The 18,889-nt window shown below is 48.4% G+C and overlaps 1 protein-coding gene across 2 annotated transcripts in view; it reads right to left on the bottom strand.

Annotated features, from left to right (window-relative positions):
• CCBE1 (collagen and calcium binding EGF domains 1) overlaps positions 1–18,889 on the bottom strand; it is a 224,186-nt gene that overhangs the window by 22,579 nt on the left and 182,718 nt on the right. For both annotated transcript variants that reach the window (XM_080821048.1, XM_080821049.1), the window contains exons 3-5: positions 8,834–8,886; positions 3,896–4,030; positions 1,701–1,853 (exon numbers count right to left, since the gene is read on the bottom strand). In XM_080821048.1, the coding sequence (XP_080677174.1) occupies positions 1,701–1,853; positions 3,896–4,030; positions 8,834–8,886 (341 nt within the window). The remainder of the gene's footprint in view (positions 1–1,700; positions 1,854–3,895; positions 4,031–8,833; positions 8,887–18,889) is intronic.

Here is an 18,889-nt window from a genome sequence, read left to right as displayed (position 1 = left end):
TTGGGTTGTTCAATGCTGCCCTTCGTGCCCAAGTAAACAGGGTTCACCTCGACAGAAACGTAAGGCAGAGAGAGAGAGAGACAGTGGAGTCAGCTGCACAGTCCCTGGGCTTCCTGGCTCGGAGCAGAGCTGCAAATCCAATCCCAGAATGAAAGCTAGAAAGCTGCTTTCTTGTGGGTCCTGTTCAAGTTGGCCCATGAATTAAGTCAGTGGCGAAAAGGCTGCACTTTATTTTTCAAAGGATTATCTCATTAAAGGAGATAATCAAATAGGTAAGCTCCACACCCTGCCCCTCTCCCACCTTCTCCACCATGGGACAAAAATGAAGTGACTTTAATTTTGAATTTAAAAAAAAAAAAAAAAGGCCTGCAAACATTTTTCCTCAATCAACCCTTCTACCCAAAAGACTGTTCGTCCCTGTTCGAAGCGCCTCTGGGCGTGCAGGTTCCACATGCTTTAGACTGGAACAAGTGTCCCCAGGCCCTCTGATTCATTCATATTATTCCAGATTGCCCGATCCTGAGCTGGCTCCAGACACATTTCGCATCTACTTCTAATACACGATGGCTTCCTCATGACTCAACCCGCCCCTTCTCAGAATTTTGCTTTGTAGTTTTTCCATGTGAGCAGCTGTCCGCCAGCTGTTTGCTGTCCTCAGCTGATGGCAACTGTCTTCCACTTTTTTTCGAAATTTCGGGCTACACCCAAGAGTCACCTTCTCCCGAGTGTCCACACCGTTCCGCCTTCCCAGCTCCCTGACTACTCAGGACAGATGATTTGCCCAGGAACCCCTGCCCCACTCAGAGAGAATCCAAGGCCCAGCCAGCCTCTCTGGACAGACCGTATCCTGTCCCCTCCCAAGAGGGACGGGTTAGAGCTGTGCCCTGAGCACAGGAATATGGGAGCAGCTTCCCGCCCTGTGAGTGTCAGATACAGGAGCACAGAGGCTCCTTCTTCCAGACTTAAAGGAGTGACCCAGCCTTCGAGCAGATCGTTTCCCTGGGTGAGAGACATGTCAGTTGGATCGGGTTGATGGAATGTGGATCAGTTTCTCAAACTCCGAAGGCCAGCTTTTAACCTCGTTGCACTTGACTATTTGCAAAACACAATAAAAACCAATGACTAGTAAAAGACGACAAAATACAAGCATTGATCTTTGGATCGGTGTCTACAAATGGGTATAAACACGCCTGAACACTCAACTTCTGTTTTTATGCAATCAGAAACCAAGTAACAAATAGTTCTGGGCAGGCACAGAGCGTGGGCTCTACATTAAGCAGCGTCGATGTACACGCGGACCTGACACGGATGTGTTTCCTATTGATAGTCAACCCATTCTCTGAAAGAACATGGGGTCCTGGCCTCCTCTCTGCTCATCTGAGTGTGGTCCCAGCACCTAGCTAAGTTCTACTGATTTCCACCTGAGCACACACATCCACATGGTGGAGAGTTTCCTCAAATACACACCAGCTCACAACCCTCACTGCCAGCTTCGCTCCACTGGGGCTCGACCTTGTGTCCCACCCCTCTCTTAACCCAGGTCCCACCTGCCCTTCGTGCAAACGCCCCTTCCTGCCCACTGCTCCCTTTCTTGTTGCTCATTTTCAAGTTGGCCCACAAATTAATGTCAGTGGCTGAAAGCCCGCCCCGGTGGGCTCCCAAGGGCCTATCCATGGGGTAACGTGGCTTGCCCCACTCACCAGTGTCATTGGGGTATTTGTCTCCCCGGGTGCATGTCCTCCCGTCGTCCTCCTGGATGTAACCCTCCCGGCATTCGCAGCGGTAGCTGCCCACGGTGTTGATGCACGTGTGCGCGCACAGCGTCTCGTTGCTGGTGGCACACTCGTCGATATCTGGGTTTGGACCAAAGGCAGAGAATGCTCCGGTTCAGAGAACTCTCTTCCCACACGACCCATGACATTCGGCATGGCCCTCCCATGAACGTCTGCAAAGGACACTCTGCCAGCCTTGGTCAGGGAAGGCTGCACTAGAGCAGGACGCTAGAGACAGAAGCCAGCGCACCTGGAGTGCCCCGGGCCGTGTCACCATGGTGCCAGGCTGATCAGTGACAGGCTTTCCAGTCGGGGCGAGTGTTGCCAGCCCTCAAAATTCCCATCTACAAAACATGACCATGATGCCAGCCCGAAGTACTTGGCTGGGCTCCTCAAAAGAGGAAATGAGTGCACAGAGAGCAACACTGTTTGAAAAGCAAGCATCAGGGCCATGATTTTCTGCAAGGACCCGAGTGGGCTAAGGTGGTTTTTTTTTTTTTTTTTTTGGTCTCCTCACCACCCCCCATCTTTACGGCTCTAGGTTCGGAGCAGCTGGATGGTGACCCAAGGTCAGTTACGAATGGCTCCTCCCCAGTTAAGAAATGTAACGAAATCTGAGAAAAGCCACTTCTGGCGAAAGAAAATAGTCACAATGGATCTAATGGAGAGTTTTCCCCAGGAAATTTCGGGGTCATCAATGACCCAGACGGACCGCCCGTGAGTGGTGGAAACGAGCCATGAGACCATCAAACAAGTCACCCGTCAGAGTCCACATAAACTGTGCACATCACAGACTTGCTCCCCCGCGGAACAGGGAACTGTTTCCCAGCAGGGGAAGAGAGGGAGGCCCCGGTCTGTTTCCTGCTCCCTGGTTGAAGACATCAGGGGTTGGGGCTGAGGGGGACGGACATGACACTCAGTCATGTGTGCATGTTGGGGAGGGGGACAGAGAGAGCTCAGCCCTGCACTTCAGGATGTGGATGACGCCCCAGCCCCTCTCTGGACCAGCTGCCTGGGACCCACCTGGGCACGCCAGGGGATGTGGTCCTTTGGAAGGTCCCCTGGCGGTATGCACTGTCACCTGTGGACTAAGTGTGACACCAGAGCTCCCACAAACTGAAAGCAGAGCCCCCACGCCTGGGACCTCAGGGAGACAGCGTGGGAGCTCTGCTTTCAGTTTGTGGAGGCGCCACGGGTCCCGGGTCCAGCCACTTGGTGGTCTCACCCCTCTTTGTCAGTGCAGGGAGCTACCATCGGTGGCACCTGGAGACCTAGGAGGCCCACGTCTAGAATGTCTCTTCAGTGGGGCGCTCTAGAGCCCCGGACGGGGCAGAGGAGGGGGCCGCTCCTCGCAGCTCGCTTAGTCTCCACCCGGACCCCCCACCTGCTCCTCAGCTACCCTCCAGCTGAATCCCCAGCTCGCCCGCGCGCGCCGTCACCAGAGACGCTTGTGTAAGTGCAGATTTCTGGACCCACCCTCAGGCCCTGGAGGGGAGGCCGGGAATCTTTTTGGAAATCAAGGACCCCAGATGTCTCTGAGGCAGGTTAGCCACAGACCGACCACACTTGGAAACATGTGGCTCCAGGGGACCCTCACCATCACCCCGTCTTCGAGGCGAAGAGGGCACGCCCGGACAGCCCCGCCAGCACGGGAAGGACCCGGCCGGTGGTGACGGACAGTGCTGAGCCCGCTCAGCTGCTGTCCAGGTGGCTGACTCCCCGCCAGCCTGCCCGCCACATGGGCCCTTCCTCGTCCCCGGCCTCTCTGCCTGGCCTTCCGAGAGAATGTGGAGACTGGCCTGCCCGTGTTTTGACGTTTCTGCTCACTTCTATCCCGTTTGACACTGTTCCTGTTTTCACTTGCTAATGCTCCCCTTCTCCCGCCCCCGATCTCACTGCCCGTTAGGATCTCACAGGTACCAGCTCCCTGAAGAATTCCTCGGCCGAGGCTGGTTCGATCAAGGCAGTGACGGCTGGTGGGATACTATCTGAGTGTCGGGACATAAGGGAAGAAACAAAGATCAGAGCCGTCCGGGGAGCTGGCCCCAGGGATGGAGTGTCTCCAGGAAACGATCGAATCACCAGCCCAGGGGCTGGAACATTCGTGGGTGCTGCCAACACACCCAGGCAGTAGGGCTTCTCGCGCCTCCGGTGTCTCTCCCGGTCGTACCGGAACCCCGGGTAGCAGGTGCACAGCACTCGGCCGAAGTTGTCCGTGCACTGCTGCTCACAGGGAGCCTCGGCGCACACGTCGTAATCTGAAAAAGACAAGGGTAAGGGTGGGCTCACGTCAGCCACAGTCATTCAGCAGATGGGGCGGCGGCACTGGGCCTGGGTCTGGCACAGACCTCCTGGGCTGCACTCCCCTTGGGGCCTGTGGACGTGCCCAGCTATGTTTACAAGGGCGTTAAGCCTTCGGGCCACGGGCTGCCTTTTAAAAGTACTGGATCCCGGAGCTTCGTGCTCAGGCTGGCCGTGGCGGAAGGCAAACCTCCCCTGCGACTTTCCCCCGGGCCATCTCCTCATCCCCTGGGGTCCGCCGCTCATGGGGATGGCCCGGCCCTGCAGCAGCACCTGCTGGCCTGTCTGGGCTTTTTCAGCAGCTGTGGTAGAGATGGGGGAACTCCTTCCAGATGCACATCAGAGAACAGCGGGCCCTGGTGAGGGGCGTAGGCACCGTCGGAGAGCGCAAGGAGTAGAAGTCACGTAGGCACGGAGGGGTGGGAGGGAGGCTCTGGAACAGGGCTGGTGTGAGTGATGCGGGGCTAGTGCCTGTGTGTGTCTCTGTTGAGTGTGTGTGTGAGTGTGTGTGTGTGTGTGTGTGGACCCTGCATGCTGAGGAGCGGCTGGAAACAGCTGGAGATCTCTGGATGGCCTCCGACTTGAAGAGAGTTAAAACATCTCCTCCTCCCAGTCCTTACAAACGGGGATTTAACAAGCCTCTGAAGGGACTTTGGCTGGAGTCAGGAGCTCAGGCTGCGCCGCCTTGGCCTCCGGACTAGAGCCAGCATCTCCGTCCCCGCGCTGTCGTCCCCGGGTGCTGACAGATGAACGATCCTCGGGCGCGGGGTAGGCCTGGTCTGCTCCGCCGCACGGGAAGGTGGCAGGGGTGGGTTGGCCAGCCTCCCCGCCGGCAGGGTCCCTGTGGCAGGCATCGTGCCGCTCCCATGAGGACCTGGAAGGCTGCCCCGGCTAAATCCTTTCCCCCGAAACTGTGATGATGGCACGTCTGCTTTCCTGCCAGTCAAACACGGCTTCCTCCACTAACTATCACCTCCAGGGAGCCAATGGTTTTTTTTTTTTTTATTTTTAAAAGATTAAAAAAAAAATTTATTTGAGACAGGGAGACCAGAGAGGGAGGGTGGGGCGGAGATGCAGACTCCCTGCTGAGCAGAGAGCCCGACGCAGGGCTTGATCCCAGGACCCTGGGATCAAGCCAAAGGCAAGTGCTTAGCTGACTGAGCCACCCAGGGGCCCCTAAGCAGCCCATGTATCGTGCTCTGTATTTTTCTCTTGCTCCCATGTTCTGCCTTATTTCTGGAAGGCCTACTCTGCCGCAGGCTAGGAGGCATGCCGCGTTATGGGGAGGAGTATGGGTTCTGCAGCCAGTCCTCCCAACTCTGCTACTCTCTTCGTGACCTTGAGTCCTTTCAGCCTCATCCTCTCACCTATATACCGGGATGGCAGTAATACAGCCTTTATGGTGCTTTTATGAAGGTTACCTGGGAAGATGCCTTCCGCACGGTGCCCGCCACACAGTAAAAGCTCAACCTGGTCTTCTGCTTCCTTTATGAGTAGGTCTTACTGTTGTCTGGGTATCTGGCAAGGACTGTGTCCCCTGGAGGGATGGGCACTACTCTCTTCCCACAGTTTATGCTCCATTAATAACTGTTGAGCTACAACAAATCAGATTATTCTATCACCTGGCAAATCAAAATAATACAGCGGGGCTTGGCAGAAGAGATCTGGCTGGCAACCACTCCTCCACTCCGCAGTGGTAGGGCAAAAGCAGCCATGGATAATACTTACGTGCAGGAGTATGGTTGTGTTTCAATAAAACTTTGTTTACAAAAATAGCCAGTGGGTCCGATCTGGCCCAGGGCGGCTGACTTTGGACTTAGAGACACACACATGAGGCAACAACACTCTTAAACTGCACCCTTCTCCTCAGTACACTTGTTCAGAAATTCTAGTCTCTGTACTCTCCGCAGTGGTTAATTTTCCAAGTCAATGTGGCTAGGCCACAGTAGCCAGACATTTGGTCAAGCATCGTCTACATGTTTCTGTGGGGATATTTGTTAGATGGGATCCACATTTAATTCGGTAGAGTCTGAATCAAGCAGTTTGCCCTCCACAATGTTGGTGGGCCCATTTGATCAGGTGAAGGCCTTCCTAGAAAAAAACCCCACTTCCCCCAGGGGAGAGGGAATTTCGGTGGCAGACGGCCTTTGGACTCCAACTGGAACTTTCTTCTGGGTCTCCAGCCTGTCCTATGGACTTCTGAGTTGCTCGCCTCCACGATCTCGTCAACTAATTCCTTTAAATAAGCTTCTCTCTGTTTCTCTGGACAATCCTAATGGATATGCTGTCTTTCCTGAAGTTCCACATCTGTACGTGGAGGTCTTGCTAGGGGAAATCTTTAGGACTATAGAGATCTTTGGTAAGAAGCCCACACACACAGACTTATTCCCACAGATGAAAACGCTGAAGTGTTCTAGTGACGGCAACAGAGGCGAGTAGGAGTGTTAGCTATGGCGAGGCTATGCTGTTCACGGGCACCACAGACCCTGCTGAGGGGGAGGGGAGACTACTTTTAGACTCTGATGTTTGAGGCCACAACACTTAACATTTCAAGAAACCCAAAGTATAGGGGCGCCTGGGTGGCTCAGTGGGTTAAAGCCTCTGCCTTCGGCTCAGGCCCTGGGATGGAGCCCCACATCGGGATCTCTGCTCAGCGGGGAGCCTGCTTCCCCCTCTCTGCCTGCCTCTCTGCCTACTTGTGATCTCTCTGTCTGTCAAATAAATAAATAAAATCTTAAAAAAAAAAAAAAGAAACCCTAAGTAGGTGGTACCCGTGTAATGTGTTTTTATTTAGGCCGGGCGAGGTCTTTAGCTGGGATCTTAAACAGACTGGCCTAAACTTCGTTTTCTTAGTATCTGCCAATGGAAATATAAAGGACACAGCTGCAGACTGAGAAAATCTGGCTTATAAAAGAATGCAATTATTTTGCATTTTTGTGCATTTTGTGGATTTTTTTTTTCTTTTTCCCCACGAGGCTCTAACCGACAGAACTGGCGGGCAGTGAGAAATTCAGTCTCAGAGAGCCCCGAGGCCACATAAACCATCTTATGGAAAGTGATTTCCTAACCAACCTTCCTAAAGCAGCTTTCTCCAAAGTCCCAGCTATGGTTTAGCGAGCTCTTCCACCCGAAGAGCGGTACACGGGGTGGGGGGTGGGGGGATGATTCATTTATTTCTCACCGAGACAAAGAAAGTGCTCTCTGTGAGAGAATGGAACGGGAACTGGCTTGGCTGGGCTCCGGGTCCTCTGCGGAGCCCTGCCTTCTTGGGGGAGAGTGAAGAAGCCCGTTTATCAATACCCACCCGCCTGTGCCTCTGCCTGGCCCCAGGCAAACTAATCTCGCGCTCTCCAGACAGTTCTTAGGGTTCTCTGGATCCGAGGCTGGGATCTTTTGCAGCGTTCCTCCTCCCACTTGTCCAGGTCCTGGGCAGCCTTCCTTGATCGGCCGGCTCCCCCTCCTTCCTGAGACCCCCTCGGACGGCCCTGGATCCTCTGTGCTCCGTGCCCGCTCCAGACACTTGCTGCTCTGAATGGCTTCACCACACAGGTTGTAGTTATTATTAAAAACAACAGCAGGAACCACCATTCATCAAACGCTTAATAAGAGCCGGCTTCGGTTCCAAATACCTTACATGTGGGAAGATTCTTAAAACAACCATGAGTCAAGTACTAATACTTTCCCACAAAAACGAAGCTGGATGTGTGTTATGAACGGAATCCTTGTGTCTCCTGAAATTCACATGTTATAATCCTAACCTCCAAGGTGATGGGCCTTTGGGAGGGACTTAGATCACGGGGTAGAGGCCTCACGAAGGGGCTTGGTGCTTTTATAAAGAAACCCCAGAGAGCTCCCCCGCCCCTTTAGCCACGTAAGGACATAGCAAGAAGGTGGCTAAGTATGAATCAGGAAGCTCGCACCAGACATGGAGCTTTCCAGGGTCTTGGTCTTGGACTCAGCCTCCAGAACTATAAAAGAAATAAACATCTGTGGTTGAAGCCACCAGACTATGGTGTTTCTGTTAGAGTAGCCAGAATGGACTAAGGCAATATGGAAAGTGTAATTAAAATTCAGGTCTCTTGGGAAGTCTGGGGTCTCAGTGGGTTAAGTGTCTGCCTTTGGCTCAGGTCATGATCCCAGAGTCCTGGGATCGAGCCCCACATTGGGCTCCCTGCTCAGTGGGGAGTCTGCTTCTCCCACTGCCTGCTGCTCTCCCTGCTTGTGTCCCCCCTTTCTCTTTGACAAATAAATAATAATAAAAATAAAGCCTTTAAAAGAAATTCAGGTCTCTCTGGTTCCATGCTGTCTATACCCTGTCTCCCCAGCTTGAGGGTGTGGGCTTTGAGGTCCGGGCCCAGGTCTGACCCTGCTCTGTCTAGCTAGAGCTGGGCTGGGCACAGGGCTTGAAGGGGCTTTGAGTTTAGCATATGAAAAGCACAGAGGGAAGTGGGAGGATGCTTCTGTCCTAATTGCGTATGCAATGCTGATTAGGGAAATAGAGCCTCTGCAACTTAAAACCTGAAACACATGTATATTGTTTGCATATATCGAGGATGCTCAACATATGTGTATAAGTTGTGTGACAACTTAGTTAGAGCATGCTACATGTAGCCAATCTGGCACTAGAAGAATTTTATGCCAGAAAAAGCCGAAATTACACATAGATATACCACATACATCCTCCATACATCTGAACTTTATAGCCATCTAATGACTAGTCCCAAACAAGGTGACAAGACAAAATCTTTTATATTACATACCTTCTGGGATGCATTGTCCAAGAACAAATTTATACCCTTTGCAGCATTTTTTCCTAAGAGACAAACAAAAACATATTTTAAATGGGATGTTAGATTAACAATATAATTCTTTTCAGTTATGGAATGATTTGTGCCCGAGAAAAAGTGAGGACTAAGGGAAAGAAGGGGTTGTGTAGTTTTTTTTTTTATATAAATTTTTTTTTAAAGATTTTATTTATTTATTTGACAGAGAGAAAGAGATCACAAGTAGGCAGAGAGGCAGGCAGAGAGAGTGAGAGAGGGAAGCAGGCTCCCTGCTGAGCAGAGAGCCCGATGCGGGACTCGATCCCAGGACCCTGAGATCATGACCCGAGCCGAAGGCAGTGGCCTAAACCACTGAGCCACCCAGGCGCCCCGGGGTTGTGTAGTTTTAAGGGAAGCAGAGATAAAAAGCGGAAATATTATCAATAGCACATGGCCATATCTTCCAACAGCAGGATGCCCTTTTCACCACGTAATATATGAAATCAATCACTTGAATCCTATGAAGTGGATTAACACAGAGACTTCAAGACACTTAGATCAGACGATGGGAGGCCTCCAGGATACAAAGGAAATTGGAGGCTAGCCAGGCCCCTTGGCCTACGAGCCCAGAGTTCACATTATTTGCTAATTATAACAATTAGCTAATACTAACTAGATAATCACAACACAATGATGGCTAGTTATAATAATAATAAAGACTGAGAGGGCGCCCGGGTTCCGGGTTGCTCCATCCTTGAATGTCTGCCTTTGGCTCAGGTCATGATCCCAGGGTCCTGGGATCGAGCCCCGCATCGGCCTGTTTCTCCTTCTCCCACTCCCCCTGCTTGTGTTCCCTCTTGCTGGGTCTCTCTCTGTCCAAACAAACAAACAAACAAAAACCCACTAAGGCTTGAGCCAATGCATTCTGACTCTCATCTGGGTGCTTTCTTTATACCTATACCCCTTAAGGTACTGAAGGGGTATCTACATTATTTGAATTAAAAAAACAGCAGACAGGTAGTCATTCATTCATTCATTTTGAGAGTGAGCACTTGGGAACGGGGCAGTGGGAGACAGAATCTCAAGCAGACTCAGTGTTGAGTATGGAGCCCAACACGGGGCTTGAGCTCACAACCCTGAGAGCATGATCTGAGCCAAAATTGAAAGTTGGACGCTTAACCGACTGAGTCACCCAGGTGCCCCCCAAAATAGGCAATTCTAACGAAAACTTCCAAGACTTGTATCTCTGCCTGAGTTAGACAAGTGGTGCCATCAGTTCAAAACATAGGTCTCCACTGGAAAGATTATGTCTCCGGTATGGAGTTGTAAGCTCCTAAGAGACCAACCCCCTACAGACAGTAACTCTAAACTCTGGACGAAACAGAAGAAGCCCGCCACCAGTGGGTTCTGGTGAGTAAAGACAGGCAGGCAGGATTTAAGAGGAGAGCTGAAATTCTGAAAAAGGGACCAACCCAGGCTAAGTTTCCTGCTTTTGTCTATCACAGTGCCTATCAGAGTTGCTGTGTGGTGTGGAAAGCTCAAACACAGGGAACCTGTGGTGTGTTTTGGCTCAATCAAATGGAGGACAAAGTTGAGGCAACCCGAGGCGTGAAAAATTGAGGGAAACCCTGGAAAGGCGAGTGCTGGAGAAGGGGAGCCTTAAACTCGGTGTATAAATTCTGCCCAAGCTCTCGTAAGCCCTGACCCAGGTGCGAGGAGCAGACTCAAAACAGCCCCGCTAAGTACAACGCAGACTGGGTGAAGGCTTGGGCTGCCGCCGACTGTAAGGCAGTTTTCACATTACATCCCACGGAGCTACTTGCCTGCTGAAAGGAAAAGACCAACACTTCTTGGATGGACAGAACAGGACCCTGGGTCTCCACAACATCACTTGAACAAATGTGACCCATTCTCAAGGGAAAGACAACCAACGATGCCAACTCCAATTCCAGATGTTGGACTTACCAGACACAATGTTAAAGCAGCTCTTACAATGATGTTTGATGTTATAAGGGAAAATACCCTTGTAATAAATGAAAAGGCAGGAAATCTAAGAGAAGTATAAACCATGAAAAGAACAAAATATAAGAGCTGGGAAATATACTAAATTAAAAAAAAAAAAACCCATCTTGCTGGTTGAGTTTAACAACCAAAAGGTGCTAGGAAGTGGGAAAGAACCTGTGAATTTGAAGATATAGGCATAAGAATTACCCAATTTTTAAGAAAAATTTTTTAAATTTTCAAGTTTTTAAAGATCTTATTTATTTATTTGACAGAGAGGGAGAGAGAGAGAGCACAGCAGAGGGAGCAGCAGGCAGAGACTGAGGGAGAAGCAGGCTCCCCACTGAGCAGGGAGCCCGATGTGGGACTTGATCCTGGGACCCTGGGATCACAGCCTGAGCTGAAGACAGACGCTTAACCAACTGAGCCACCCAGGCATTCCAGGAATTACTCAGTTTAAAGAGAAAAAAATGGTTTAAAAATGCACCATGCCTCAGTCCCTAAGACAGTCTGAAAAGCTATAATGTATGGTATTTGGAGTTCCAGAAGGTGAGGAGAGAGAAAATGGAGCAAAAACAAATCTGAAACGTGGTTGAAACGTCCCAGCTTGACTGCGTGCCTGGGTGGCTCAGTCAGTTAAGCGTCTGCCTTTGGCTCACTTCATGATCCCAGGGTCCGAGGACTGAGCGCAGAGAGCCCAGTTCTCCCTCTGCCCAGGGCCCCCATCCCCACCCCCCGGCTCATGCTTGTGCTGTCTCTCTGAAATGAATAAAATCTTTAAAAAAAAGAGGAAATATTCCAAATTTCGTGAAAAACATAAATTTACAGACTAAAAATATTTAGGAAACCTGAAACAGGTTAAATACATACACACACGTGCACACACACACACACACACACACACAAAATGTCTGGAGACATCATAGTCCTCCTGCTGAAAAGTAAAGAGAAAACCTTGAAAGCAGGCGGAGACAAAGTGCACAGCATCTGAGCGTGCGGCCATGTGCGCTGTTCATCAAAAGCGATGGTAACCAGAAACAGTGGGAGGTCATCTTTTAAGTGCTGAGAAAACAAACCAGCCTGATGATCTGGAATCCTATATCTGGTGAAAATACCCTTCAAGAATGAAGATGAAATGAAGACGTTTCAGATTAAAGAAAACCAAGCATTCATCACCAGCCGGGCTGGGCGACAAGAAACGCTAAAGGGAGCCCTTCAGAATAAAAGACCGGGTACCAGCGGGAAACTTGGATCTTTAGAAAGGAACGAGATGCTTCATGCTTGGTAAGTGTGCGGGTACATATAAAAGACTATTTTTTTCATGCTTTTTTTTTTTCACACTTAACTATTTTAAAGCAAAAATGATACCACTGTCATGTAGGATTTATGATGCAAGTAAGAGCAACAAATAGAACTGCAGAATTAAACAATGGCAGGTTGTAAATGGGCTCACATGGTCACAAAATGTCTACACTGTGTGTGAAAGTGGACAAAGCTGACATTTCCACTGCAGCAGACATTCCCCTTTGTTCTCCATCTCTCCAGCCTCATTATTCTTCCCTTCTCTCCCATTCTCTCCCAGCTGGTTTCCTGGTAAGCTACCCTCGATCACTTCCAAAATAGGTATGTTAATTCAGAGGCCAAGAATTAACCTGGGTGTGGCGAATTTGCAAATCTCCAGAATATAGCCCAAGATCTTCTGCATTGACTATAAAGGTTAAACTTAAAAAAAAAAAAAAAAAAAAGACTTCTTTGTAACCGTAAGAGAAATCATATTCAAGGTTATTCCCATTGAAATATCACTCTCAATTATTTGTATTTGGACATGCTTTCTAGGTGGGGAGAAAGGGAGTTCAATATGGTCCAGTGATCAGGAAGAACACATTGCCTGTAGGCTATTGAAGACGCCATGTATGTGAGCATATCATCTGTATGTTGTGGTGAATATGGGGGCAAAAACCATAGATTTGGGAAATTAGGCATTATCTGTGTCCTAAAGCAAATTTCCACCTTTGTCAAATGGTCAGAACCTTCCACCAGGTCAGACAAGGCCTTCTATCTGACAAAAATTTGACACACTTAAATGTATGCTTTCCATCATATTTTAGTAAGACAATAATTTAATAACATTACTTTCTACTTTTACAAATTATTGGTCAATTTTATTTATTTTTTTAGGATTTTATTTTTAAGTAATTTCATACCCAACATGGGGTTTGAACTCACAACCCTTAAGATCAAGAGTTGCCTGCTCTCCCACTGAGCCAGCCAGGCTCCCCTGTCAAATTAATCTTTGCAGACTGGTCGGCTAGGCAGGTTACCACTCATAGGAGAAACGTCAGCAATCTCTTCCTAAAACTTTTATTTTTTAAAGGACTTTATTTATGTATTTGAGACAGAGAGAATACGTGAGAGAGAGAGAGAGAGAGCATGAGCAGGGGGTAGGGGAAGAGGAGGAAGCAGGCTCCTTGCTGAGCAGGGAGCCTGACGCAGGGCTCGATCCCAGGACTTTGGGATCATGACCTGAGCTGAGGGCAGGTGATTACCCAACTGAGACACCCTCTTCCTAAAACTTTAAAAAATTTTAAGACTTTTATTAAATCCATGTATAAACTTTGTATAAAATGTATTAAACACGTATACAATGTATACAACTTACAAACGTCACATCTGCTCAGAGAACATTCTGAAGACCATCTGGGTGCGGCAGCACAACCCCATCTCTCCCTGCAACGTTTCTCATGTGCAATCCAGCTGCCGTGGACAATCTTACTTCAAAAGCATAGTAAGTGGGCTTCCATGATAAAAACCAGTGGCATCTGAGATGCTCCCGAATCAGACCTGAGTGAAATAACGAAGGGTCCCCTCCCGGCAAAAGACGCATTTGCCAATCTCTATGTGTACACTCAATATAGATTATTTTGAATCTTCCCTCAGCATATTTTATGTTTTATGTGTGTGTGTGTGATTTACTGCTATGAAGGACGTGTGGCAATGTCCAGAGTTTTCCAATTAAACATAATTTCCCAACACCTCCAAGTGATTTATAATTTTACACAAGGGAAGCCCCTGGGGTGGAAATTTACGATTATTATTATTTCTAACAGAGGTAGAGGACCTACCTTTATAGTCCATGAAACTTACACTCTGTCTAGTTTTCCATGGTTCAAGAAAGTCCAAGTTCCTAACAACCAGAAAGAAAACTGCTTGATAGGACAAATCATTAAAATTTTACAGCTCTTACTTACTGTATTACCTGAAGCTGTCCTACAGAAGACTGTTAGAGGAAGAACAGGGCCCTAGATTATCTGAAACTCAAACAAATTACGAGAAAGTTGGATGGAGGGGAAACACGTGTTTTTGATACATCTTAAGTACAACGGCACATTTAAACATATGGTTCTATTTGTCTATTTCTATTTAAACAGTGCACCTAACATACAGCCGCTGAGAAGTTTGATGGCATTTCAAAGTTCATGCACATGCAACCCTTACAACAATCTTTCTTTCTGTGTCCAAGACCTCATACTTGGGCATTCTGATCTTTCTGAGCATTGCAAAGGCTTGGGATTGTCCATTTAGGGGAGCCCAAAGTAATCTGTCATTTGCCTTTTTATGAAATTAAATAACAGTGATTTGATATGCTTTCCAAAGGCTACAGAGCTCTACCAGGAGAAGATCTAAGCTTCAGAATGGCCATGTTGCATTTAAATACCTGCTCAGTTAAGAATTAACTCCCCCTTGGCTGTTTTTCTCTCCCTTGCATACCTAACTCCACCTCTCTGCTGGCGAGAAGGAGGTCTGACACAGCAGGGTACCCTCCTGCTTCTCTAGAGTTCCCGGGAAGACAGCATTACATTGCACGTTAAACACCCATCCAACATAAGCCACCATTTAAAATAAACCATGAAATATTCCAAAGTATAAAAAAATAAACACTGGCTGCACATGTCATGCCATTTCAAAGATTACTCACAACATAATTTATGTATAACGAAGTCAAGATAGCCAAAGTAAAATCCCCCTCTTGTTATGCAAGCGAGGCACTTGTTAGACCCAGCTACACACATGGCCGTGTGGTTTTTATCTTTAAGAAAAACAAACGAAGATGGGAAAAGCTCATGTGGATTCTGGGGAGCCGGTCCTTCTTAATCCACTTCATGTGTCATAGCTTGGTTTTCCAAATGCAGATGCTTTTCTCGTCTCTTGGCGAGGAGAAGTGGTGATCCGAGGGGTGGTTACATATAAAGGGCGACATGTGCTAATCAGGAAAGTCTGTGGAGGCTTCCCCTGGGTACCCCAGAGCATTAACACACACACAGAATCATAAATAGAAATAGTGCAGCCAGAGATCTATCCCAGCAACCAAGTGTGTGTGAGAGCTTTTGGAAGGAAAAACAGAGTCGGGAAAATGAAGATGATAGAGACACCACCATTTGACTGTGTGCTGTTAGAGAAGTCTAGAAAAGATTTTTTTTTTTTTTTAAACTGCCTATAGAATTAGAGGATGAGAAGGGACCTGGAAAGGTCAACTGAGTTATAGGGCAAGAAATATTTCAACACTTGCTCCACTGCAATAGTAAATTTTCCCAAGATTTATTTCGGGTTTCCTTTGCCTGGCTGTCTAGATATGCACCAGAGAGATCAGAACTTTTTTTTAAGTTCTGCACTTTTTAGAGTATTTTAGGGTTCTCTGTGCCAAGCCACATGTGGCGGATGAAGCAATGGCTCTGGGGTCAAGCACATCTGGTTTACAGTTCTGGCCCTGTCATTTAAAAAGCTTGTGATGTGACCTCGGGCTCATCTCTTTAACTCACTGAGATGCAGATGCCTTATGGATAAAACAGGAATAATAATATCTGCTTTGCAGAATTACCACAAGGGTTACAGATAATAAAGGTAACCCGCACAGGGCCACGCACAGGGGCAGAACAGTGATCCAGCTGCCACTTTATGAACACAGAAAGAAGACAGCAGAACACACTCTTCCCAGATGCCTTCATCTTAGGACTTGTCTCTTCCTTCCACTTCCTACTCAGTGGCTGAGATCTTCAGAAACAAAAGAGAGGCGGAGAGGGAGAGAGGAGGGAGGGAGAAAAGTTTTGATTTCAAGATGATGCAGGGAAAGTAGCATTTTTGGCCTCTTCTTTCACAAGTTAATAACCCCAGATAATGGGCATAAGAAATAAAAATGCAAGGTCAAAATCCATAGATTAGGAATATAATTCTAATATTGAGTCTGATAGGAAAATGGCCAGTAGATGGGAGAATGGGAAGTGACTTTTTTTTTTTTAAAGATTTTATTTATTTGTCAGAATAAGAGGGAGAACGTTTGAGTGCATGACCGCACAAGCAGGGGGAGGGCAGAGGGAGAGGGACAAGCAGACTCCCTACTGAGCAGGGAGCCTGATGTGGGACTTGATCCCAGAACCCTGGGATCACGATTGGAACCGAAGGCAGACGCTTAACTGACTGAGCCACCCAGGTTCCCAGGAAGCGATTTTGCAGAGTGGAGAAACTTCAAACCTATGAGCCTCCAGAAGAGGTTGTTGCGGAGAAACCAACACCCTGCAGAACCTCAGCCAGGCTTAGGAACCGGGCACACTAGGTACTGCGGAAAGGGGAGGCTGGAAGAGAGCCAGACAATCTGAAGGTCTGGTGAGAAGCTGCATTTCCCCTTCCCTCCCCCATGTCAGCTCCCCTTCATCTACCACCGCAAGAGGCAGAAGGTACAGTCTTTGGGGAGACATGGACCCGAGAAACTCAAGACTGTCACACCAAGCCAGAGGCCCCTGGGGGACATACCCACGAGCAGATAATCTTGCCCAGACACACAGAATTTCCAAACCCTTTTAAGAATGCTTTCAACGAAAAAAAAAAAAAAAAAAAAAAAAAAGAATGCTTTCAACGGAACATCTCATTCCGAAACAAGGCAAGCCTCCTGGTGATGGCTTCCGAAGGCCGACTGATGGCAGCTTCCCCACATCTCCAACTAGTCAGTCCTTACTGAAGAGAAACGAGGCTAGGAAAATGCAGAGACCAGTGTGCACAGCCTCTTCCCCCACCTAATCCTGCCGTGGCGTGCCCGACGAGGGGGTCCACGAGAGACTCCTGCCAGGAACAACACAGTCCACGAAACCCCTGGGACTCCATGAAAGCCCTGAGGATGGATGGATGAATGGACTGATAGGTTTTTAAAGATTTCATTCATTTATTTATCAGAGAGAGAGAGAGAGAGACAGCGCATGAGAGGGGGAAGGAGCAGCAGGAGAGGGACAAGCAGATTCCATGCTGAGAGCGGAGCCCAATGGGGCTCGATCTCACAACAGAGATGATGACCCGAGCGGAAACCAAGAGTCAGTTGCTTAACCGCCTGAGGCAGCTAGGTGCCCCTAGAGGCCTGAGGATTTAAAAGTGGTCCTGAATTTCCCTGTAAAACTCCTTAGAGAGAGGAAGTTTCCTCTCTTTCTTTCTTTCTACTAGAATTCCTTTTCTACCAGATGCTCTGAGAACAGAACCCAGTAAAAGGGCTCACTTCCCATCTAGGCATGCTCGGTTCCAGCCCTTTAGCCAGAAAGTGCTTCTCCCAGGCAAATGACATTATGTTTAAAATGTCAATTATAGCAATTATAGCAATCAGTGAAGGTGAACAAACAAATAAACAAAAAAAGGCAAATAAACCTACTTACTTATTCATTTGCATATAAGCTTGTTCCTGACCAATGTCAGTGACAGTAAGAAGAGAATCATAGGGAGTGTGTTACGTATCACGTGCCCTCACACGCACAGTCACTGATGGTCAAGATCAAAGGCAGAAGGTGGCATGGCAGCTCCTTAGCACGTTAAACACGGAGGAACCACAGGCTCCCACAGTTCTGGGTATATACCTGGAAGAAGGGAAAGCAAACTCCAAACAGGTGTTTGTCCACAGCAACATTGTTCACAAGAGCCAAAGGTACAAACACCCCAGATGTCCCCTGCCAGATGGATGAAGAAAGAAACTGTGATACACACACACACAATGGAGTATTAGTCAACCTATAAAGTACATTGTGACACGTGCTACGATATGGATGGAACTTGAAAACATGGTGCTAAGTGAAGTCACCCAGAAAAAGGAATATTGTATGACTCCGCTTAAAGGAGGCACCTCAAGTGGTCACATTCATAGGCAGAAAGTAGGATGGTCGTGGCCCGGGACTGGGTGGGGAGGGAACGGGGAGTATAAATGGGCACACGGTGTTAGCTCAGGAGAATGAGAAAGTTCTGGAGATGGATGGGTGACAGCTACCACACACCTAAAAATGGTTAATATGGTAAATTTTATGGTATGTGCATTTTACCAAACATACCCAAAAAGATCAAATGAAGAGAGAAAGCTGTTGGACTCATCCCTCTAGCCAGTAACCCCCTGGGAGTGGTATCATCTGGGTTTTAGTTCTGTGAACTACAGACACTTTTTTTTTTTTAGGCATGTGAGGATTATTCTTAGATGGGGATAAATGGGAAAGCATTTATCCCTACAAGTCTTCAAGGGGGAACAACCTATTCCTTCCACGAATGTTTGTCTTACATATCCCGGGAAGACAGAAGAGCTGGCGGTTACGGTTCTGGCCCTAGAGGGAGGTACCTCCCAGGTGTGAATCCAGGCTCTGCTGCTTTCCAGCTGTGGGACCTGGACAAGTGACTTAACCCCTCCCCCCCCCGCCCCAGCTTGATTTGTAAGTCTGTAAAATGGGATAGTAATGGCGCACACCTTGCTGGCTTGGTGCAAGGGGCCAAGGAGCAAAGCAGCACGCAGGGTAGGACAGTGTTGTATACGTCAAGCAGAAAACGTAGAAAGAAACAGGCTGGTCTTCCTGTTGTGTCCCTATTCCAGTGCTCACCGTCGCGGATGCTGGGGTGTTTTAGAGGAGGGGGAGCATTGGGAAGGGAGCAGCTGGGCCGCAGTCTGACTGCCCGTGGGCGTGGCTTTCAGGGAGATGCAGGCATGCTGACTGAGGGCCGGTCAAAAGCCAGTGTCTTGGCAGTTTCGTTCCCGTGGTGGCTCCT

Source organism: Martes martes, assembly GCF_963455335.1.
Source record: "Martes martes genome assembly, chromosome: 13".
In the NCBI taxonomy this organism is placed as follows: domain Eukaryota; kingdom Metazoa; phylum Chordata; class Mammalia; order Carnivora; family Mustelidae; genus Martes; species Martes martes.
This window is presented reverse-complemented; position numbering and strand designations above follow the sequence as displayed.